General features: G+C 42.8%; 1 protein-coding gene across 1 annotated transcript in view; it reads right to left on the reverse strand.

Annotated features, from left to right (window-relative positions):
- Window positions 1-1,768: 1,768 nt before the first annotated feature.
- The window catches only part of THUMPD2 (THUMP domain 2 tRNA and snRNA guanosine methyltransferase), a 315,452-nt gene continuing 291,950 nt past the window's right edge, over window positions 1,769-25,270 (reverse strand). The window contains exon 10 of the mRNA XM_085612078.1: window positions 1,769-2,190. Within this exon, the coding sequence (XP_085468204.1) occupies window positions 1,878-2,190 (313 nt within the window). The 3' untranslated portion in view covers window positions 1,769-1,877. The remainder of the gene's footprint in view (window positions 2,191-25,270) is intronic.

Genomic DNA, 25,270 nt, shown 5'->3' on the forward strand with positions numbered 1-25,270 from the left:
GGCCCAACATGAGCACCTCAAAAGGGCGAAGGGTTTCTGACCTCAAAATATGGGCACAACCTTGGGGATTACTTCCAGTCCTCCACCCAACAGCATCTCTAATCAGTCCCCCACAGCTGTGGCAGTCCCACCTCTCATCCAGAAGAGGGGCTTAGCAACATCACAGTGCAGGCTTTGGGCCCAGGGCAGGAGACAGAGGACAATGAGCGGCATAACATGACTACTACACCCACCGGCATTGCCCTCTGTGCCCACATCTGTCTCCTCTATGCCGCTACAGATCCCGGCCCACAGCAGGCACTTACTTTCACTCAGGCCTCAGTTTACTTTACTCCTCTGTGGCATATACACTCTTCACCTCAGCTAGCCGCCGTGATCGACCTTCAGGGAACATGCCACTCTCACCAGGCCAGACACCAGGGAAAACAATTGAGGGGAGGGGAAGCAAAGCCGAGGCAGAACGTTCTTCTCCGGTTCTCTGCTCCCACCACCAGACCCTTATCTTTTCAGGCACTATTCTCTGCACCACATGCAGCGTTTGCTTGCTCTGGGCAGGAGAGCTCCAGGTGAAAGGGAATGCAGCTGGCCACGTCGCACGCAGGGCGACATAGAGGGGACAGCACCCTAGTGTTGCTCCCCTGCTGCAAGGGTAGACGTGCTCATCGGGCCACTGTAGAGGGAAAGTTGGGTCATCTCCTAAGTTTATGGCCTCAGGTGTCAGGAGGGGAAGAGTGGGCCAGGGGGGCTTATAAGGGGTCACCTCCCAGGGCAGGGTCTCTTTGGCAGTCAGCGTTAACCAACCACCCTCCCAGCAGGTCATATGGAAAAGAAGAGAATATGGAGACGTTTGCATAAGTGTGTATGCAATTGTCCAGTTAATACTTTCTGTTAAAGGCATGCATGTATCGTCGCAAGGCAGAGTTACAGGGCGATCCTAAAGCTTTAAACAACTAGAATGCCTCCAGATAGTGGATCTTGGAGCCCAATAAAAATTGCCTCAGGTCACTGGGAGTCATTACAGCGGGGAGTGGGATGACGGCGCTCCTTAATCACTCAAGGGACAGTTGAAATCCTGAGCAAAGGTAGAGACTGGCCGGGGTCTCGCTCTGACTAGTCAGGAGCATGACACAAAGTAAAGAGTATGGTTGCAACCTACTGTGTTGAACGAGCTGTAAAGAATCTAACGGAGTTGCTGCCAAAAACACTAACAGGACAGCTCTAGCTTTCTCAGCATGGGTGTCGGCCGTTCAAGGATCTCATGGTCGACACCTGGATCACCCGTAAGCTAACCGAACCTGTGTACTCCATAAACTTGCGGCATAGTTTATCCACAAAAGGTGTCCCTGCCATTTATTATGTTGCACGCACTTTATTGTTGTAATTTCATGGTCCTCACATTCTCAAAGGACATGGGGTAGCAATGCTAAGCAGTCACCCAGTGCTCCCGACTCCGCCACCACACGGCTCCGTCTCCTCCGGGTCCCCCGTGAACTTTGTCATCGGCAGGCCCCAAATTCATCCGGTTGCCAAAGATCAGTTCTCTGGCAGTCCCGTTCTGCTTCAGACAAAATAGGGAGGAGTAGGCACCGTGTATTGGGGGGGAATGGGGGGGTTGTGGATTCCTCACACGGATCACACAGAGCTTGGGGGCTTTACTTTCGATGTTTGTCTCTGCTAAAAGCTCAATATATAGAAAATTAAAAACAAATAAATACATAAATTCTGTGATCATGGATCTTAGGCCGAGGGCAATAACACAAAGAAAATATGACTCAGAGTGCAAAGATTTGTAATTGGGAACGGCCTATTGAACGTGGTGCAGCAACACACCGGAAGGGCAGTACAGAGATACAACTTTGCAATGGATTTCTTGAGCTTCACTGGACAGGTGGTGTAGCTATCTTTTTACATTTTAATATGCATGCATCAGTCACACCAAGACTAACAGAATGCGATTCCACTGGTAGCAAACATCTCAAACGCAGACTCTGGCTCCCAGTGCTATTGTCGCTTGAATTCTCCTGTTTCTCCTCACAGTTGGCATTGTTCATCATTTCTGCTCCACTTGTTCCCCCCCTGGCAGCAGTCGGAGGCCTAGCATTATTGAGAATGCCAGAAACATGCAGTCCCACCTGCTTATAGAGCTCTAGACTGAGCAGTAACACGATGGTTCCACCGATACGAAGGACTCTGCGGAAAACAAAAGCATATACGTTACAATCAGTCTTCCACGTGGTCATAAAAAAAGAATTAAAGAGATGGCATCCGTAAGGACACGTCTGTACCCATTGTTAAACTGAAGCAAAACACATATGCTTACTTTTTTGAACCACTAGATTTTCATTGCATTTTTAAGAGAGATATGAATATTCAGGCATTCTCGGCGCAGGCCTGGACTAAGCTGAAATTCCTCATTTTCCTGCCACGCAAACTGTGTGAAATTTCTTGTAATTCTGTATTATGTGCCCAAACACAAATTAAAGCTGAAGCATAATCGGAAATGGACCCAAGAAATTGGTTTAGAGGTGCACGATTCTGAAAATAAAAGGGGTCTGTCCTCCTTTAACTTTTTATCAAAATTAACTGACAAAAATAAACGGAAGTACAGATAGTACAGAGTGTAGAGTTAGAGGTAGTTTTCGTAGTTATGATGTGCTACCAAACCATACACTTTTTTTCTTTATAACAATTCAGGGTTCTCATTGTTAGCATGTGGGTGTTTTGTCCTCCCACCCTTCGCCCGAATGGTTCTGTTCCACCAGGGGAATTCAGACAATTCAATTCAAAGTGGCAAATGAATGTACAGACTGGTGGTTACGGAATGGTGAAGGGGCAATTAGAGCATCAAAGGGATACAGCGCCTATGTTAAGCTTCCACAGGCAGAAGTACCACATCACCAGACTTCTGGCTCTATTGCTCCTCATATCTCAAAAGTATCAATAAAAACCAAGGCATTGCTAGAATCATCAGCCATTTAATGAACAGAGAGGGGGTGGGCCAATCACATCTTCAGCCTATATACGGCCATCACCAGTGAAACCATAAATTGCTTTACACAGATGGGGCACATATGGATACAGCCACTACCATGTTGGTGTTTATCGAGTTGAAAGGCTCTAAACACAATTGCTATGTTTTTTTTAATCGAGAGCAACTGGTAGTTCCACAAAACCTTGGCGATAAATTAGGGTGCTCACTTATAAAGGCCCACAGCCATTGCCAGGTCATCAGAGGCTAAGGTCTTCGTTCTCCTGTGGGAGAACCACATGGCACATATAGAACTCACTATCAGGCCCACTGTGAATTAACCATACCCCAGATCTACATACCTCGCATGGCGGGCCCAGGGACAACGAGCAGCAGACGCCCCATTCTAATAAGGCATGACAATCACCAATGTGGCGGTGTCCTAAAATGCACATTTTCATATTGAAAATCCACCCTTTCCCATATAAAATCTGCTTTTTCGCACATTACCTCTACTTTTCTCAGCTTTTGTTGATATTTTGTCTCTCTGAGGGCGCTTTAATATGGTTCCCACTGAACTCTTCAGGTTTAGGGGACACACATTTGTTCTCCTAGGCTACACCACTGCAGCGGGCACAACGGACTCTTCAGGTTTAGGGGACACACATTAATTTTCCAAGACTACACCATTGCAGAAGGCACAATGAACTCCTAAGGTTTAGGGGGCACACATTAGTGCTCATAGACTACACCACTGAAGCATGCACAAAGAACTCTTCAGGTTTAGGGGGACACACATTCGTTCTCCTAGACTACACCACTGCAGTTTAGCAGCAACGACCATCATTCCTGATGGTCAAGAAGAAGGCATGCTTGTTAGCTCTGAAGTACACACTGCTGTTCCCGGAAACGCCCTTCATTATAGCTAATGGAGGATCACTCTTCACAGAGGACTCGGCTGCATAGGACAGTGCTGCACCATGCTTGGAGTCTGAAAGAACGAGCCTGGGCACAGCTACTGGTCCAAGAGCCAGAATGATTTGTAGGAGAACGCGGCGGCCTGGCCATGCCCACCACACAGAAAGATAACGCAGTGAAGACCGAAATCTTGGTGTCAAATGATGCGCTGCAGACTCCACTCACACTCCATTGACGGTGAGCATGACACATGCTCTAACAAGGACAACAAATTAGGTTACTCTGGCGCTGAGGTGCAGAGGATGGGCCCAGCCGTCAATCAAATGAGAGTGGATGACACAGTAATGAGAGAGTATATTAACTGTCCTACTGAGGGCGTTTCTTACCGATGCTATGCACCATTCTACAGAGGGAGAAGTGGAGCACAGATACAACATTTCTGGCAGCCAGGCCTGGATGTTGAGTTTCACCCATTACTGGATTACAGGGTTACACTATGATGAAGGACATTTGGCAAATTAAAGCAATCTCTCTAATATAGAGATTATGATTAAACCTTGTTATTTATTCAATATTCTCCTCTTAGGCACTGGAAACGAGTCATCCTGGTTATAGGGGCTCCTACCTGTAGATACCAGGATGAAGAGGGTACTATCATGTTTTCGGAACTATCATAGTTTAAATAGAGGTTTAGTAGTTGCTGTCGACCTGCAGAGCTGTCTTGCCGTACTGTTTTGTGAGTTTTAAAGTGTTATGCTTTACATTACTGACCCCACAGTGCTGGAAGGAGGACTCATTAATTTGAGCTGGAATTCAAAGCCTTGGAAAAGGCCTTCTCATTGTATATAGCTTTAGAGTGCCTGGAGGTCGTGATGATAATAGCTAGTCGAGTGCAGAAATTCTGGATGCTGATTAGACAGCTCAGACAGGTCCAGAGTGTTCTGAAGGGGGTGACTTGGGGTGCCACATTTATGCCTGGCACCAGATAGTTAATGGGAGTGACTCCTGGCTCTTCACTAACCAATGGGGGTAAAAGCTCCCATGGACAACTTTATCCACTTTTGCAGCTGTTCCTGTTTGCCTTATGGCAAACAATTCCACAGTGCATCTTATTCCCAAAAACAAAAATGGGGTAACCCTTATCCCTTTGTGCAGAGCCTGTGAGCCTACCCAGAGGTGTGCGTACAAGGGATTGGTTTAATAATTTCTATTTATACCAATTAAGAAATTACAATTGAGTAAGCTCTGTAAAAGTCGCTTACAGTTAGTTTACTCCATAAACAATTTGGATACTTAGTCAATGAATCAAACATTCTCATACAGAAAGAGATAAGAACAATACGGGTGTAGGTATTCTAAAACCTAATTTTATATTTGTAGAAAATCATTGATTATAAAGGGTATGGTTTCCCATTTTTAGGCATTTTGCAATTGGTAATAAAAATGGGCTTTAACATATAGCGACTGCACCTTTTTGATTTCCAGATTACTGAAAAGATATGTTCTGGCATTTTGGGAATAAATGTATTCCTATGCAGTTAAAACAGGGTTTAGGAATCCTGTAACATTTTAATTCACCATTCAAATGAGGGGACTGCAAATATATTTGGTACTGGCTTTGAAGTGTTATCTTATTTTTTTGTTTTGCTGTCAAGGATTTATTTACTGATTAACTATTGGCTATAACACCAGAAAGATCTAGGGGCTGGGATCAAAGGAGCCAAATCTGGTCCAAATGACCTGTGCGATAGGTTTCTCCGTGACATTAGGAAAAGAGATCTATTGGCTAACCTTAGTTTGTTATTTACAGGCTTTATCTGTAGTCCCACAAATCTACTAACCTAAAGGGAACTATTATTTGGATACTTAAAGAACCCAAAATTAGGTCACGCTCTAGGACTCTAAAACAGTGCCATTACATTTTCTGAAGTGTTGTCGTGAGTTCCCCTTGGGGCCCACTGCAGTTCTGACCTATGTTAGCCTAACTGCAGATGTTGTAGACTGCTTTGTTTTGCACACAATACACACAGGATGTTTATTTCTGTGCCACAAATTTATTTCAGAAATACACTGGACATGTTTTTGTTATTCAGTACTTCTCCCTAGGTCTCAGTCTGGACATTTTGTACAAGGTCGAACAACATCATGCCCTGTTTTTTCTCTGTGGTACAAAAGGGGGTGGTGATGGACGGAGCATCAGAACCAATCAAACACTCACACCCAGTCAACAGATCCGGGTTTGATCCATCACCGTTCTTTAGCCCACTCTGCCACCCCAGTTCAGACATGGCCATATGCAAATCAGTCTGACCCTGTGCCTCATGGGAACAGTCCAGCCCGAACTGCCTAGTCATGCCTTCCCTGGACCGGAAACAAGCTTCCTAGGACCGGTTTCTGGCATTTCAGCCGTCTTCAGCCAGGCTTGCTTGAATCCCGAAACCGGTCCTAGGCTGCTTGATTTCAGTCCAGGGAAGACATGGCTTGGCAGTTCGGGCTGGACTGTTCCCATGAGGCACAGGGTCAAGACTGATTTGCATATGGCCATGTCTGAACTGGGGTGGCGTGGTGAGCAAAATAACGATGGATTAAACCCAGATCTGTGACTGGGGGTGAATGGTTTGCCAATGTGCAACATTCCGTCCATCATCTTGTGTGTTTTGCAGTTCACCCTATGTGGGAAGGGTATGCCCAGACGTGGGTCCCGTGCTCACTACGCCACTGGAGTCAAGCTATCCTGGCTGAAGAGGGGTGAAACCCCGAAACCGGTCCTAGGCTGCTTGATTCCAGTCCAGGGAAGACATGGCTTGGCAGTTCGGGCTGGACTGTTCCCATGAGGCACAGGGTCAAGACTGATTTGCATATGGCCATGTCTGAACTGGGGTGGTGTGGTGAGCAAAATAACGATGGATGAAACCCAGATCTGTGACTGGGGGAGAATGTTTTGCCAATGTGCAACATTCCGTCCATCATCTTGTGGGTTTTGCTGTTTTTTCTCTGTGGCAGGTCACTATCACTGAGAGCTGCTGTTTTCGAACATGGCAACTCTTATCATGTAAGCCGAGACTTACAGTTTTGAAAACAAACATTTTTGCAGAGGAAATGTTCTGGGACGACCACACCAGCTCTGCGCAATCTGAGATGCAGACGAACTAACTGCAAATGCCTATTCCTGGTCATAATCCCAGAGATCACTGTATATCACTGTGCTCATAAAGTAAGGCTAGGCTTAGGAAAATATATAATTCGCCATGATAGGGATTTTTATTGTATACAGTTTATTAGTAATGTATATGTTTCTTAATTGCAGCACACTTATTTCATGATAGAGCACAATAGTTTCAAAAAATATTGTAAATTGTACTGTGCCTCTCTCTGGTTTATTGTGGACATTCATGAGTGAGAGAACGAAAGGTGATGATCTGTTACTACGGTTCTGAGGGGACTACAGTGGTGCGTTCTGGGGTGCCAATTTACAGGTTATTCTGGGAAGGTTAGGAGGGCAGGTAAGGCACAATAAGCTAGTCAGGATTTGGACCCATAAGTGCTGATGTGATAAGGTGACTCATTCCCTACATACTGATGTTCTGTGATCCCAGGCATTTTTCTGTTTCCAAACAGAATCTCTGCAACAGTGTGTCTTTTCCAAAATGAATCATTTGGACTCGTTCCAGAAGACCATGGGATCTGCATCGAAATTCAGTTTGAAGTAGGCACTGTTTAGAGCATTCCACAATTAACTATCGACCCCGGAGCTAATAGTTCTCAAGAAAAGCCATCACTTTTTCACATTAACTAACCAGAACTAATTCACTCCATTTAGTGGTTGCAAGCTTGCACAGTTAAACGTTATATATGATTTGAAACCTTCAGTATCTAAGAGTTGATTTTCAAGTATGTGTGCATGTCAACAAACGCACTAATTGTGTAGGTCTTGCCATAAATTCCTTTAGGCACTGAAGACCATTATCTTCCATCATAAAAAGCTTGCCCTCTAATCAAATGAATCAGGTATTCTACTTCGGAAAGAACAAAGCATCACAAGCACATTAATAAGAGAAAAAGTAATATATGAAAAGGTTTTTACTGTATCTTGAAATATTGCCAATCCAAAAATGATTGTATTCATTCTGTTGCTTAGATTGTAGCATAATTGTTTTAATTTCTGATTGACACTTTTATCTGGATTCAAAAATGATTCTTTGAAATTGAAGGATGCAAGACCTTAGTTTTGATTTTCCAGCGTATTAGCAGTGATGTAGTCAGTCTTTTTTTAGCTTTCTTGCAATAAGGATAATTTACAATTGATGGTTTGCTAGGAAGAGAAATCCAATACATTTTTATTTTGAACCTTGACTGAGAAAATATCGTGAGCTTGGACAGATTGTACACTGTGCAAAACAGACATTTTTCAAAATATTTTTTTACATGTATTGTAACAGAAAGGCTTTATGTTGTTTTTGCTCATAGATGAGAAATAAATGTAGCTTTTGTAGAGATGATTTACAACTGGTAAGTATGTGTACATCGTGGACAGCAGTTTAATTGTCTTGTTTCCAAATGTAATTTTCATGTTTGATTTAATGGGCCACATATATAAAATTACTTCTTGCTGAATGATGGACTATAGCACCCCTATCCATACCAATATATTGACTTGGGCCAACATTTCAGGCAGGATAAAATGAATGTTCTCTTTCAAATAAACACTCTCAAAACGATTCCATTTTACGGACCAGTTTATCGCCATTCCTCCCATTTATCTGATGTTTCTTCCTAGCATTCATTCTCACTGTGGTTACCCCCTTTACATCTATTTAGAGGGTGGGAACTCTTAGGAGTAATATTAACCCATCTCTTTTCTTTTATCCCTCATTTCTATACAGCGCTCTGCTGCCTTTTGGCCAAGGTAGAGCTATATAAATACCACATATATACATAGATGCATATTGGGAGAGAAATCAGAGTAGAGCAATAGTCAAAATTTAATAGAATAAGTTTGAGGCCAAGTTTCAACAGTCTGGAATGCCAGAAGCGAACACATCTTGCTCAGATAGGTTCGCTGAAAATGACAGGACAGAGAAACAGTATAAACGTGCAGCGAGAATGAGAGACCGAATCAAATAATTCAGATTAAGAATAAAGAAGGGGAAGTAAAATAAGAATGTAACATGTAAAAGAGATAGAGGAAGAAAGAATAATGTAAGACTGCAATAAATACAAATTTCTGTTCATGGCAGATGATGTTGCTCTTAAGAGGATAATCAGGAGTTAAAGGCAGAAATACAGGTGGAAGAGGTATTATAAAGACTAGGGCTGAAAGAGAAGGAAGACCTGAAAAGCAGAGAATCTTCAAGTGGCAAGTTACTGCACATAATGGTATTTTCTAATTTTCATTCTTCACTATTAGAAGTAGAGACAGTGTTTGTGATACTAAACAATTTTCAAGGAGACACTATATATATATATATATATAAATATATATATATATATATATATATATATATATATATTCAGTGAAAAAACCATAGGTTTCAGGGACGTTATAGTTAGCTGGACTTTTCACTCGTACAAAACCATTGAAATTCCCCCGTTATAGTTAGTTCAGCTAACTATAACTCGCGTGCCAGCAATGCACTGCTGATGACGTCACATATTACATCACTCATGACATGGTCAGTGACATCACTGATGACATCTCAAATGACATCACTGATGACATCACTGATGACATCATCCAGTGAATGTGTGTTTTTCTGAAAATTACATATGTTTTATATATGTATATCTCACGGTCGATGGAAGAATAAATGGGTATATAAGTGTCTAAATGGATGATTCCTTTTTGAAAAATTGATTGTATAACTGACTGAATAAGTATCTTAGTGAATACCTATGGTTTTGTCAGTGAATTTCTAAGGTTTTTTAAATGCTAATTCCTAACTATAACGTGCCTGAAACCTATGGCTTTTTCAGTGAATTTCAAAGGTTTTTTAAATGCTAATTTCTAACTATGCCTACAGAGATAGGACATGTGAAGAAGAAAAAACGCACAGAAAGAAAAAAAAGAAATGCAGAAAGAAGCAACCGAAGTCCTCAAAGACGAAGAAAAGTGCAGGAAGAAGGATAACGTGCAGAAAGAACAAACAGAAGAGCAGAAAGAAGCCTTGTTGCAAAATCATCCTGTACCCTCAACTTTTTCAGACGGATACTGGTGGTAACTGAGTCTGACTAACCCCTCCCAGAGCCAGTGCTATGTTAAAAGACACTCAGAATACAGTGAAAACACCTACATACACAAGGGAACACTATGCGTTGGGGTCCCCCTGTGATAAGCATGACCTCCTCTGTAAGCCCCTAGTATATAATAGGGCAGGGGATTAAAACTACCTCTTAAAACGCGCCACAGAGCGTGTTTGCACACATCACCTCAGGCCCCGTCCCCTCCCTTCCCCACTGTGTAAACACGCCCTGTGGCCGTTTTAAGTTGGGAGATTAAGTCCCCTTGAATCCTGAGGGTCCCTAGGGGCAAAATAGCCCACTAGGTACGTCCAGTAAGCGCCATTGCAGAGATGTGTAAAAAGGGGCACGGCCTGCACCACCTCTCTGCAACGCAGAGCAGTGGCGCTTACTGGAAGCATCTGGTGGGCTAGTTGGCCCCCAGGGTCCTTCAGGATTGAAAGGGAATTATTTCCCCATCTTAAAACGCGCCACAGGGCGTGTTTGCACACGTCACCTCAGGCCCCGTCCCCTCCCTTCACCACTGTGTAAACGCACCCTGTGGCCGTTCTAAGTTGAGAGATTAAGTCCCCTTGAATCCTAAGGGTCCCTAGGGTCAAACTAGCCCACTAGGTACCTCAAGTAAGCGCCACAGAGCTGCGTTGCATAGAGGTGTAAAAAGGGGCGTGGCCTGAGAACACCTGTCTGCAACGCAGCTCCATGGCGCATACTGGAGATACCTGTTGGGCTAGTTGGCCTGCAGGGACCTTCAGTATTGAAAGGGAATTAATTCCCCAACTTACAACTGGCCAGGAGGTGCGTTTGCAGAGTGCTGCAAGGAGGGGGTGTGGCCTCCAGCGCGATGCCGGTCTTTTATTTGTTTATTTTTTTTTAAGAAGGGGGGCTGTGTGGCCCCCCTTCTTTTTCTAATGTATTGGCCCTGGGGAACCCATTGGGGACCCCATCCCCCAGGGCCTGCACCCTAATTTTTTGTTGTTGAAAAAAATAAATTTGCAACGGACCCGCGTGGCTCCCCTCCCAAGGCCTTAATCGGCCCTGGGGACCCCAACCCCCGGGTCACGGCCTTTTTTTTTTTTTTAATTCTTTAGGAGGGGGGCTGCGTTGCCCCCCTCCTCAGGCCACTTATGGCCCCGGGGACCCCATCCCCCGGGGCCGGCCTTTGTTTTTTATTATTTAAAAAAAAATAAGATATTTATAGAAACACCTAGGACATACTGGACAAACCGTATGTACCTATCACCATGATGATTTGCGTGATATTCATTAAAAGGCGACTATGCATACAATGAATCCACGTGGAATGTATTTACACCACTAGTGAAGCTCTGACGTGTCTGACGCCCTACCGTGCCTAATCCCGGCGCCCCCGCTGGTGGGTACTCTCCAAGTAGACACCCTTGTCGTTTATTTATACAAACATGGGTAGCTATTGACGGGCACATTTAATACACAGGCACACCAAGCCATTCAAAGGGGATTCGACAAAAATTCGACCAAACTATGCAAGAAACCCCCCTCACGGTTAATAAAACACACATCCACCGCCGGATGTGTAATACTTTTTATTTTACTCTCTGGAAAGGAGACAAACCTCACTTGAGAGTCACAGCGTGCTCCTGTCAGACGCCAATGCTGTGTTACACCCACCAGTGCCCGCCGAGTGCCACACACCTCTGTGTTGTATTCCACCAGCTAGTGCGTATGCTATGACACTCCTTAGCCCATGTGCACTGTAACACCACCCCGTGAATATGTCATGCCACACTTGCCTTCGCACGGGTTATATTACCCCATCTAACGTGCCTTCCTCGATGCCTATGGTATAACGCACAGCACTATGCCATACATATTACAATCTGGGATCCATATCTTTGTCACAGTGCATATGCAACGTTACACTCCCCAGCACATATTTTATATTTCAACTTTAGAGACTAGTTAGGTTACACAACACTGCCCGGTGCATATTACACTCCAAGGCGCATATCGCATAGCACGCGCTAGTGCCTGTGCTATTTCGCGCTCTCCAATGAATCTGTCATTGCGCACAATGTATTGCATATTATATTTCACGGCCCGGTTCATCTTATATCACACTTTTTGGTGCATAGTTTATACCATATACTATATCTAGTTCTATATAACACTGCGTCCACCTACCCTTTTCACGGGCATTACATTTTGCGATGGGGGGTGGAGGGTCATCTGCCAAGTGAGCCCGGAGTTACAGTCACAAACGTCCTCTTCTTCCTGAAGAAAAGTGAGATTATGCTGCATACTTGTTCATATTTTAAGTAGTTCGCACAGACACACATTTTAAAAACAATAAAGTTCCTAATACCCACCTTCTCTCAACAGTTAACTTGCTGCCCCATCCACCTCCTCCCTATCCTCTGTTGTCTGAATTCATGGACTAGCCTCCTCCCTCCTGCCATGCATGGTCTGATGTGCTGCCACTGCCCTCCATTTAGCATGATGTACTAGTCCACTCCTCCTGCCCTCCATTGCCCAATTCTATGGCCCATCATTGACCTCCTGCTTAGCCTCTGTGCTTAGCTTGCTGCCACTATTCTCCTTCCCCCTGCCCTTCGATGTCTTTGTGCATGCCCCTGCTCCATCCTTTTTGCCCACCATGTTCCATGGACCTGCCACTCCTATCTACTCTGAGTGTTCTGTTGAGCTGCCACTCCCCTCCCACCTGCATAGCATTGTCAGATGACTGTAACCTGTCCCTGTCACCTCCACCCTGCCTGTCCACATGCCATGCCCCTATCCCCTTCCTCCTGTCCTCAATAGTCCATTTTACTGCCACACCCTTCTGCCCTCCCTGGTCTGTTGTGCTGCAACTGCTCCTCCTGCCTGCCCCATGCGGTCTGTTGTGAGGCCCCTTCCCCTGAACTCTCTGCTCTGTGTCCAGGTCCTGACCCTCCCTTCTATTCTACATGGTCCTTTGTGCATGCCCCTGCACCCTCCTTCTTGCCCATCATAGCCATTGTGCTGCCACTAACCCTCCCGCTTGCCATGGATGGTCTTCTGTGCTGCCATGGCCCCTCCCACCTTCCCTGTGTGGTCCGCTAGCTGCCCCTGACCCCCTCCCACCTTCCCTCCATGGTCTGTGTGCATGCCATCATAGTCTCACTGTTGCTCTCCATGGTGTGTCTTGTTTATAGTGCCCATCTGCCTGACCTCCATGGTCATCTTGCTGCTCCTGCCCTGCCCCCTTGCCCCCAGCCCTCTGTTTGCATGTGCAGACCCCTATTCACTGCCTCCTGGCTTGTCTGTTCCATTGTAATGCCCCTGATCCGTCCCTCCTGCCCTTTATGGTCTGTTATGCTGCAGCTTTCTCTCCTGTCTGTCCATTATGGTCAGCTAGCTACCATTGCCTCTTTCCCCTCTGTTCTCTGTTGTCCATGTGCATGGTTCTGTCCCCTCCCTATTGCTTTCTATGGATTGTTGTGCTGCACTCCCGTCCCGCATGCCCTGTGTGGTGTATTGTGCTGCTGCAAACCCTGATGCCTGCCCTATAGGGTCAGTTTGGTGCACCTCTCCATGTCCCTCCTGTCTTCTGTTATCTGAGTCCAAGTCCCTACCCCAATTCCTCCTGCCTACCATGATCCAATGTACCATACTTGCGAACATTTTGAACTTGGTAAGAGGGAGATTTTGAAAAAAAACTGGGGCATTGATTTTCCCCTTTGAGTTACATTGAAAAAGAGGAGATTGTAGACAGGAGACAGATCAAATAAAGCCCATTTGAGCTTAAAAACATTGGACGTTTCCTGGCTGAAACGGGTCTGTTGGCATGTATGGTTGTACTACCACTGCCTCTTCCTTCTGCCCACAATGGTCTATTACATTGCCACAGCCTCTCTTGCCAGTCCTGTATTGTTGGTTTGTTGCCCCTGCCCCCCTTTCCACTGCCCTCCATAGTCTGTTGTGCTGCCACTGCCCTTCCTGCCTGCCCAGTGTGGTCAAATTGTTGCCTCTGCACTCTCCTACCTGCCTTCAATTTTCAGAGTCCGTGCCCCTGGCCTCTGCCTCTCAACAGTATGCCAATGAACAACTAGATTGCTAACATTCTATATTTATTACAAAAGTGTGGAACGCCTGACGTCATCTTGATGTAATCAAAACTGTAATACCTAGAGCATTTCCTTTAGAAATTACATATATGAGAGGGTCTTATTTGCATCAAAATTATGGTTAGTGCTCTAAAAAACTAAAATGAGGACATGGTTTCTGAGTTTTCAAATAGCGACAAAGAACTTTTAAATTATTTGTAATCTTTATGTTTTTTTATCCAGTTGACCACTTGATTAAATGTTGCACTTAGGGGATAGAATGTGGTGTTACTTCCAGAGCTGCAGACTTTGCAACTGGGGAACCAGGTTGGAGTTTCTGCTTCAGCTCAACATTCTGTGATTCTGGTCAAATCACTTAATCTCCCCATGGATACAACCAAAATGAATTTGGTCTTGTGTGATGTAACCAATGCTCATGTAAAGCACTCCAATACCTGACAAGTCTGCACTATATAAAACTGCAAATACACAAAAAAAAGTGTTTTGCACACTTCTGTCATTGGGCTACATGTGGGCTACATCAGGGTGATATTTGTGCTGCATTTGGGCTCTTTTGTCTCTGGTGGCCATCTTGGGAGATTTATTTGTTATGAACTTTCCTAATTTCCTCATTTACTGCAGTCTCCTCAGTAGGAAATGCTTTCAGTTTTTTACTTTGATTCCATCAAGAAGGTATTCAGATATGTCACACATTTGCCATAAATTCTGAATGTTAGCACTCTAGTTGCTCATTAGATCACTGTAGTAAAGCTACTGCTCACCACAGAAGTCTGCTGCTGGTATTAAAAGTGCATGTTTCAGTCTGCATATCAGAATTTTTTAATGAAATAGAAGAGGATTTGAGAAGTCATCAAAATGTGCCCTAATTTTTCTTTCTTCAGCACTAATCATAATTTCTATGGCAAAATGGACCCCCTCATTGTGTTCCTTTTTAAATTAAATGTTTTAAGTGTTACCAGTTTATTCCAATCAAGATGGCTTCAGGTGTGCCATACTTTTGCCATAAGTAAGACAGTAAGCGCTCTAGTTGTTCTTAAGAACACTCTGGGACATTCTGTTATTGGGCTATACTTGGGCTACATCTGGGTGATATTTGGGCTACATTTGGGCTCTTTTGTCTCTGGTGGCCATCTTGGGAGATTTATTTGCTATGAAGTTTCCTAATTTCCTCATTTACTGCAGTCTCCTCAGTAGGAAATACTTTCAGTTTTTTACTTTGGTTCCATCAAGAAGGCATTCAGATGTGTCACACATTTGCCATAAATTCTGAATGGTAGCACTCTAGTTGCTCATTAGATCACTGTAGTAAAGCTACTGCTCACCGGGGAAGTCTGCTGCTTGTATTCAAAGTGCATGTTAGTCTGCATGTCAGAAGTTTTTTATGAAATAGAAGAGGATTTGAGAAGTCAAAATGTGCCCTAATTTTTCTTTCTGCAGCACTAATCATAATTTCTACGGCAAAATAAACCCCCTCATTTTGTTCCTTTGTAAATTAAATGTTTTAAGTGTTACCCCTTTATTCCAATCAAGATGGCTTCAGGTGTGCCATACTTTTGTCATAAGTAAGACTGTTAGCGCTCTAGTTGTTCGTTAGAACACTCTGGGACATTCTGTCATTGGGCTATACTTGGGCTACATCTGGGTGATATTTGGGCTACATTTGGGCTCTTTTGTCTCTGGTGGCCATCTTGGGAGATTTATTTGTTATGAAGTTTACTAATTTCCTCATTTACTGCAGTCTCCTCAGTAGGAAATACTTTCAGTTTTTTACTTTGGTTCCATCAAGAAGGCATTCAGATGTGTCCCACATTTGCCATTAATTCTGAATATTAGCACTCTAGTTGCTCATTAGATCACTGTAGTAAAGCTACTGCTCACAAGGGAAGTCTGATGGTGGTATTCAAAGTGCATGTTTCAGTCTGCATGTCAGAATTATTTTATGAAATAGAAGAGGATTTAAGAAGTCACTCAAAATGTGCCCTAATTTTCCTTTCTGCAGCACTAATCATACCTTCTATGGCAAAATGGACCTCCTCATTTTGTTCCTTTTTAAATTGAATGTTTTAAGAGTTACCACTTTATTCCAATCAAGATGGCTTCAGGTGTGCAATACGTTTGTCGTAAGTAGGACTGTTAGTGCTCTAGTTGTTCTTTAGAACACTCTGGGAAGCTGCAGTAGAACACAAAGGAATCAACTGACAGTCTCTGCCCTTGTTGGATGTACATGTTTTCCTGAGAATGTCAGACTTCATTCTCACATGACTGAGAAAGATAATGTGAATTTACAGAAAATATGCTCTCAGTTTAGCTTATAGATCACCTTCCAAACCTCTGTGGGAAAAGCATGAGAAAATAGTTTTCTCTCAAACATGATTCATGATATCACAGCAGAAGGCTTTTTCACATGGTAAAATCACCTTAGAACACACCACAATTCCTAAAATGAGTATGGTACCATCAACAAATGATTTATAAAGTAACTCAAGTCTTAAAACCTTCTATTAACTGCAATGCTTTTTAATGAGGTGCTATCATGTATATTGGTCCCAAGATGGCTGCCAACACTTCTTGGATGAAGTACTGACAGCCAATCAGATCTCAGGATGAGATGTGTGGTAGAGAGTAGTAGAGTGAGTAGTAGAGAGAGTAGTAGAGTGAGTAGTTGAGAGTGAGTAGTAGAGAGTAGTAGAGAGTGAGTAGTAGAGAGTGAGTAGTAGAGAGAGTAGTAGAGGGAGTAGTAGAGAGAGAGAGTAATAGAGAGAGAGTAGTAGAGAGTAGTAGAGAGTGAGTAGTAGAGTAGTAGAGAGTGAGTGGTAGAGAGTAGTAGAGAGTAGTAGAGAGTGAGTAGTAGAGAGTGAGTAGTAGAGAGTGAGTAGTAGAGAGTAGTAGAGTAGTAGAGAGTAGTAGAAAGTGAGTAGTAGAGAGTGAGTAGTAGAAAGTAGTAGCGAATGAGGAGGTTCATTTTGCCATAGAAATTATGATTAGTGAGGAAAAAAGAAAAATTAGGGCACATTTTGAGTGACTTATCAAATCCTCTTCTATTTCATTAAAACATTCTGACATGCAGACTGAAACATGCACTTTCAATACCAGCAGCAGACTTCCCTGGTGAGCAGTAGCTTTACTACAGTGATCTAATGAGCAACTAGAGTGCTACCATTCAGAATTTATGGAAAATGTGGGACACATCTGAATGCCTTCTTGATGGAATCAAAGTAAACAAGCATTGAAAATGCAATAGGCTCGCCCTCGTTTAAGTTAAAGCAATTCTGTTTGTAATTAGGTGGCTTTTTAGCTTTGCTTGTATTAGAGTTTTTCAAACTTTCATGTACATACCATGCATATGTATGCATATATGTATATGTTTGCATGAATTTATATTTATATAGATATGCAGATTATATTGATATGTTTATATATTCACTGAAAAAACCATAGGTTTCACACACGTTATAGTTACGAATTAGCATTTAAAAAACCTTGCAAATTCACTTAAAAAAACCATAGGTTTCACACATGTTATAGTTAGCTGGACATTTCACTCGTAAAAAACCAATGAAATTCCTCCGTTATAGTTAGTGCAGGCAACTATAACTCACGCGACCGCAATCCTCTGCTAATGACGTCAGATATTACATCACTGTATTTAGACACTTATTTACCCATGTCTTCTATACATATATTACAAATGTTTATTTTTCATAAAGACACATATGTCATCAGTGATGTAATATCTGACGTCATCAGCAGAGGATTGCAGTCGCGTGAGTTATAGTTGCCTGCACTAACTATAACGGGGGAATTTCATTGTTTTTTTACGAGTGAAATGTCCAGCTAACTATAACATGTGTGAAACCTATGGTTTTTTAAGTGAATATATATATATATATATATATATATATATATATATATATATATATATATATATCCCTGTCAAAGGCTACGGCTGAAACGCGTAGGCCATTTTCACCTTGGTGCTATGTAATCGCTTAATAAATTCACGACTTGAAGAATTACCTCTTTAGTGGTGCTGTGTCTCTCTGTGCACGAAGTGGAGGTTGTGTGAGGGCGCGCTGTTTGCTGCAGAAAGGATGAATTTTATATATATATATATATATATATATATATATATATATATATATATATATATATATATATATATATATATATATATATATATATATTAACATCCTGATAGTCTCTTCAACAAACAGGCACCAACTCCGTGAGTAATTTTGACATAGAAGACGATTTATTCCAAACTCGGTCAGACGCGTTTCGGCAGCAAAACCGCCTTGTTCACTGCATAATCAGTTTTGTCAGTGTCAACCTTAAAAGTACCGCCACCATTTACCCTTGGTTACCATGGCGACCAAACATTTTCATAGAAATAGAAGTTTCACCGTGATTGTAGTGCATACAGTTAAATACAGCAAGGAAAAGGTATATGCATACACAAACAGCCTAATCATAAACAGCTGACATTTGTGATCCACTGCTGAAATAATATGAGTTAAGCTAATCCCTCAACTTATAAAAAAGGAATAGAAAAGAAAAGAACGAAAACAGACATGTGTCTGCACTAGTATTTCCTAGCTGCCAAGATGAACGTGACATCGTATGGAGGGTAGGTCTGATACACACCATAGAAATAAACGTAATATGGGTCGTGCGTGTGTAATGTCCCTTCCTCTAGTCACAAAATAAAAGAATTATCCTACATGCCTCCTGCACCCATATTTGGAGACCCATATAATAGCAAATGCAGCATCAGGGGTTTCTTAAAAGAATATATAGGTATAATATCCCTTGCATGTCGTTCCCGATGCTATGGGAAGTGCGCCTTTTTGATTATAAGGTGAGGATAAGAGGGAGGGCACTGTCGTTCCACACGTAGTATCCTGCCCATGTGGGCTTGTGATAAAATTTCGAGGTCTATGGTAGAAAAAGTTAGTCAGTCTCTATTTGTTCTGAACCCTCCGGGTTAGGGTGTTTGTCATTGAGTTACAAAAACCAGTTTGCGTAACGTTCAAAATGGTATAAAGGAAACCAACGGTGAGAGATATTCAGGATAATGGTGCAGTCAAAATCTATAATAAAAGTGTGAGAACTCTCACGCTACGAGGAATGGATAATAGAGGAGAGGCATGCATCCCTAATTAGGGGATCATAGGTGAACATTCAACGCTTCATCTGCATTCATCCCTTGTGGGATTTTGGAGTTGAAAAGAATTATATATCTCGATTCTAATCTCCGCAATGCCAGTTGTCTGTTTCCTCCCCTAGGATTTTTAGGGACATTGTCAATGACAAAGTAGGAGAGGTCCTGAGACTTACCACCATGGCACGAATTTATGTGACGTGCCACAGGGTATGTTTGGTCATCATTCGCAATAGCCCTGAGATGTTGCAGGATGCGAACGTGAACCTGATGAATAGTACTGCCTAAATAGATCTTAGGGCATGTACAGTGCAAGACATATACAGCAAAATCAGTTTTGCAATTGAAACTGCCACGGATAAGGTATGGTGTATGTCTGAAGGGCATGATGACAGACTTCATGTTAGTACCGTGTCTACAGGCCTTACATCTACTGCACTTAATGAAGCCTTTTGGTGATTGTAGCCAATTCTGGCTTTTAACTACTGAGGGTGAGTTGCATACCAATTCCTGGCGCATTGATTTTGCTCTTCTGAAACTGATAGCTGGGGTTTTAGGGCAGGTAAGTCCCAAAACCGGGTCACTACGGACTGTGTTCCAATGCCTGTAGAGTATTTTTCTAAGCGTAGTGTGGTATACATTAAACCCTGTAATCAATCTAGGTGTACCAGCTACATTACTTTTAATTTGTTCTTTGTTCTTGAACAATAGGTCTTCCCTTGTTATCAACTCACTTCTGTTTTTAGCTTTGTCTAGGGTTTCGGTTTTGTACCCTCTTCTCTGTAGTCTGCCAAAAAGCTCCTTAGTAGATTTCCTGAGACCTTCTTCTGTACTGCAATTGCGTCTCATTCTGAGACACTCTGTGTATGGAATGCCTTCCTAGACACTGTTGTGGTGGAAACTGTCAGCGTGTAGTATTGCGTTTCCTGCTGTGTCTTTTCTGTATGTTCTGGTCTGTACACAACTATTTTCAATATACATTTCTATATCTAGAAACTGAATACTGGTTTTACTGGTGTGACTAGTGAATGACAAATTGTGATTGTTAAGTTCTTCGGCAAATGTTTCGTCACTCTCCAAAGTTCCATGCCATAGGATGAATATATAATCTATGTAGCGGACATAAATGTCCACATTTTCAGTCATTGACGTTTTTTGTCCCGTCATGAGTACTTGCTCCTCCCACCAGCCCATATGCAAATTCGCATAGCTGGGGGCGAAGCAAGTACCCATGGCTGTGCCCTGTAACTGTTTATAAAACAATTTGTCAAAAATAAACACATTATTCTCAAGGCACCATTCAGCCTTACACAACAACATTTGAGAGTGTTGTTTCAAGTTGATTGGTCTCTTGTTCAAATAGTGTTTCAGGGCATTGAGACCATTCCTGTGTCTTATACTCGTATATAATGAGTTGACATCAAGGGTCATCAAAACATAATCATCATTCCAATTAACATCATAAATCTTAGTTAGAAAATCGCCAGTATCCTTAATGATTGATTGATTGATGATTGATTGATGTACTTATAGAGCGCAGCTATCACCCTACGGGCATCTTGGCGCTTGCATTGGGAACCCGTCCTGGTTTTTCCCTGTAAGATAACCCGTACTGGGCATCCCCAAGGTGAAAGCCAGGCATCCCGCCGCGGGGGGCCGTTGTGGAGATTAAGCAGGCTTGTTGCCCAGAGCTGCATAGTGTGAACTCGTGCTTAGAGTGGGCACCGAAGCGAGAATTATCGAGTCCGTGGACAATTGGGCTCTGGACCCTGCCGCGTCGGGAATCGAACCCAGGTCCCGGGTCTGATCTCTGCTTCAGGGTATGCCTCCTCTAACCAGTGAGCTACACTTCTTCACAGACCAATGGTTGTAGGAAGAAGTCAATAAAACGTGATGTATTTTCAAATAGGCTCCCAATAGCTGCAATGATGGGCCTTCCAGGTGGATTTCTGGCATTTTTATGAATTTTTGGGATTAGATATTGCTGCGGTGTCACTGGATAATCAGTTTTTAAATATTCAAATTCTGATTTAGTGATCAAATTAGCACTTCTCCATTCATATAGTGATTTGTGGTATTTCTCATTTATACCTACAATGACAGTAGGAGCTATCCGGCAATAGCAATCTTTATCGCTAAGTTGTTTCATTGCCTCCATGTTGTAGTCCTCCAGGGGCCACAGGACCACATTACCCCCTTTGTCTGACCATCTACTACAACATCCTGGCGTTCTTTAATTTTACTCATGACTTTGTTGTAGTTTGTCCTGTTACTGTTGTGTGTCTTGGTAAATTCTTTGTCACTTTTGAGTGCTAGATTCTTAAGATCTTTGACCACATTTTCGGCGAAAATGTCATATCCATCTTTAGGCATCACCGGTGTGAACATTGACTTGGGTTTGAATGGAGTATATATAAGGCCTCGTGTCTCTTGTCTAATATTGGCCATCCCAGCTTCCGTGGTGTCTTGATTCTCGTGTTGCATATGTAGTAGATCCTGTAATAAGGTCTCATCTACTATTGTCAATCCATTATTGGTGTCTTCACATGTGGATTGAAGAAGGTCTCTGTTCACACTGTCCACAAAATATTTTTGTAGTTTCAATTTCCTCACAAACTGAAAAAGATCTATCCGTGTCTGTGAGTAATCAAAGTTTGTTCTTTCACAAAAAGAATGTCCTAAGGCGAGTATTTTAGGTTCATTTTCCGTTAGATCCATTTTTGTTAAATTAATTACTGTGTTTCCAATTTCTCCATTTTCTTTTATCTGCGCTTGTTTCTTCTGTATTGTTGTTTGTTTGTTTTTTGTTGTTGTATTTGTGCACCGCTTGCCCCAGCGTCTGTTTTTTCTCTTTCGTCCCTTTGTCGTGCCCGGGTTGTATCTTTTTGTTGATCCTGGCGCGGTGGCCGCGGGCGCAGGCTCGTAAGTCTTTCTAAACGTAAAAAACCCAATTCTTGGATTACTGTTGGCGGTTTGCGTCTTTGCGCCATATCGCTTATTAACTCTGTTTCCGATTCCACTTCTGAGCTCAATTCTGAAGCGCTTGGGTCTGTTCCTTTTTGTAACATTTCAGCAGTGGTTGATAGTTGCTGCCTTCGTATATTATCGAATTTTTTTGAAAACGTGTAAACTCTGCCTTGCATGTAATCATTCCTATCACGTTGGAATTTCGTGGCCTTTCTTTCTTTAATCAAATCTTCGTGTTTTGTCAGTCTGATAGTCATTTCTCCTAGTTTCTTTTTGATTTCCTCTTGACTATCACATTGTTCCAGCTCTTTTACTAATGTCTCTATTTTCATTAGCATTGTCTTTCGATCACTCTCGGCATATTTAATCAAGATCTGGAGCATCCTTCTAGAGGACTCGGCACTGTTGTCAGCCCAGTCCTTAAGCATTTCAGGATCGGGATTTTCATATGTCGGTGCCACAAGAATCCGGAGCCCTCTGGGGATTCTACCCACGTCCATATATCTCTGTAGAGACTTACATTCCCACCATTTAGCTATTTCGTTGTTACGGAGTATTTCTAACTCATGGAGCATTTCAGCACTATTATTTATTGCCGTTGGTTCTGTGGCTTTGTTGGCAGACTGCGCTTGCTCTATGTTATTGTCCATATCATTGAAGACATCGAGTGCTGCCTCCTCACGTTCTTTTACCCAGTCCGCGGCCATTGTTTGAAATATACAATTATCTTCTGTGTCATTCACTGCCCGTTTACTTTGCTGTACGGGACTACCTCTCCCAGCAGACACCACTCTATTCTCACTCGGCACCCAGGACACTACCGCTCAGAGGAGCTTACCTGATAATGCGAATGCCCTCCGGCTCCCACACCGATCAGTCACTCTCCCTTTCCGCGGTGTTTCGGGTGTCTTTATTCGTGAATACAATCGTTTCCTTTTCGCTACTGGGGGGCGCCGAGTTTTCCTTTCGCTAGGAACTGTGACAAATGGATCCGTATACTTAGTGCTCCAGATCGAGGAGGGTTGGTGTCCAGGTCCCGGCGAACCTCCTTAATATATTAACATCCTGATAGTCTCTTCAACAAACAGGCACCAACTCCGTGAGTAATTTTGACATAGAAGACGATTTATTCCAAACTCGGTCAGACGCCTTTCGGCGGCAAAACCGCCTTGTTCACTGCATAATCAGTTCTGTCAGTGTCAACCTTAAAAGTACCGCCACCATTTACCCTTGGTTACCATGGCGACCAAACATTTTCATAGACATAGAAGTTTCACCGTGATTGTAGTGCATACAGTTAAATACAGCAAGGAAAAGGTATATGCATACACAAACAGCCTTATCATAAACAGCTGACATTTGTGATCCACTGCTGAAATAATATGAGTTATGCTAATCCCTCAACTTATAAAAAAGGAATAGAAAAGAAAAGAACGAAAACAGACATGTGTCTGCACTAGTATTTCCTAGCTGCCAAGATGAACGTGACATCGTATGGCGGGTAGGTCTGATACCGACCATAGAAATAAACGTAATATGGGTCGTGCGTGTGTAATGTCCCTTCCTCTAGTCACAAAATTAAAGAACTATCCTACATGCCTCCTGCACCCATATTTGGAGACCCATATAATAGCAAATGCTGCATCAGGGGTTTCTTAAAAGAATATATTGGTATAATATCCCTTGCATGTCGTTCCCGATGCTATGGGAAGTTCGCCTATTTGATTATAAGGTGAGGATAAGAGGGAGGGCACTGTCGTTCCACACGTAGTATCCTGCCCATGTGGGCTTGTGACAAAATTTCGAGATCTATGGTAGGAAAAGTTAGTCAGTCTCTATTTGTTCTGAACCCTCCGGGTTAGGGTGTTTGTCATTTGTATATATATATTCAAACAATATTGTTTTCAAAGATCCAAAAAACAATATGCCACGGCCACAAAATATCCATTCAGCGTGATTTTATTTTCTCAGCCAAGTCACTCTACGCATCTCGGAGCCCTTGCTCACTCGTGAAGGTTCGGGGCTCGCGACCCCGTTACGGCCCGCTATTGAAAGCGACTCGGGTTTCTGCGCAGAAGGCAGATATATATATATATATTTTTAGTTAAAAAAACAAATGTTACATACAGGGACGTTATAGTTAGGCTGACATTTCACACATACAAAACCAGGGAAATATAGCAGTTTAAGTTAGCTGAGCTACCTATAATTTGCGCCCCCGGAATGCACTGCTTATGACTCACCCATCACATCACTCATGATATCGTCAGTGACATCACTCATGACATCTCAAATGACATCACTGATGACACCATCCGGCGACTGTGTTTCTAAAAAGTTTATGAGTGTTAAATATATGTACACACCAAGGTGTATTGATAAATCAGTGGGTGATGAGTGTCTGTATTAATGATTTAGCGGGTGCGTGACTGTATAAGTGAGTGATTATACGTGGCTCAGTGAACGTATGGGTGAATGACTAATTTGTGTGAATGTCTGTTATCAGTCTGTCAGTTGGTGTGTAAGTGGTTGTATGGGTTGGTGAGTAGGTACATAAGTGGGTCTATGGGTTATTGATTGATTGTCTGAGTACCTGTATGGGTGTATGAGTGTCTGTGTGGGTGGGTGAGGGTGTGTGTGACTCCCTGCATAGATGAGTGAGTGAGTGAGTAAATCAGTGACTGTATGGGTTTGTGAGTGTAATTGTGAGGGGCTGTATGGGTGAGTGAGTGTGAGCATGGTTGTCTCGGTGAGTTAATGGATGTGTCAGTGGTATATGGGTGAGCAACTGCATAGGTGAAAGGCAGAATAGGTGAGTACTGGAGTATATAAGTGACTGTATGTGTGAGTGAGTGATTGTGAGATTGGGTGTATGGGTGAGTGTATGCTTGTGTCAGTGACTGTATAGGTGAGTGAGTATGTGTTACTATCTGTATG

This window comes from Triturus cristatus, chromosome 6 (genome assembly GCF_964204655.1).
Source record: "Triturus cristatus chromosome 6, aTriCri1.1, whole genome shotgun sequence".
NCBI classification, from domain to species: domain Eukaryota; kingdom Metazoa; phylum Chordata; class Amphibia; order Caudata; family Salamandridae; genus Triturus; species Triturus cristatus.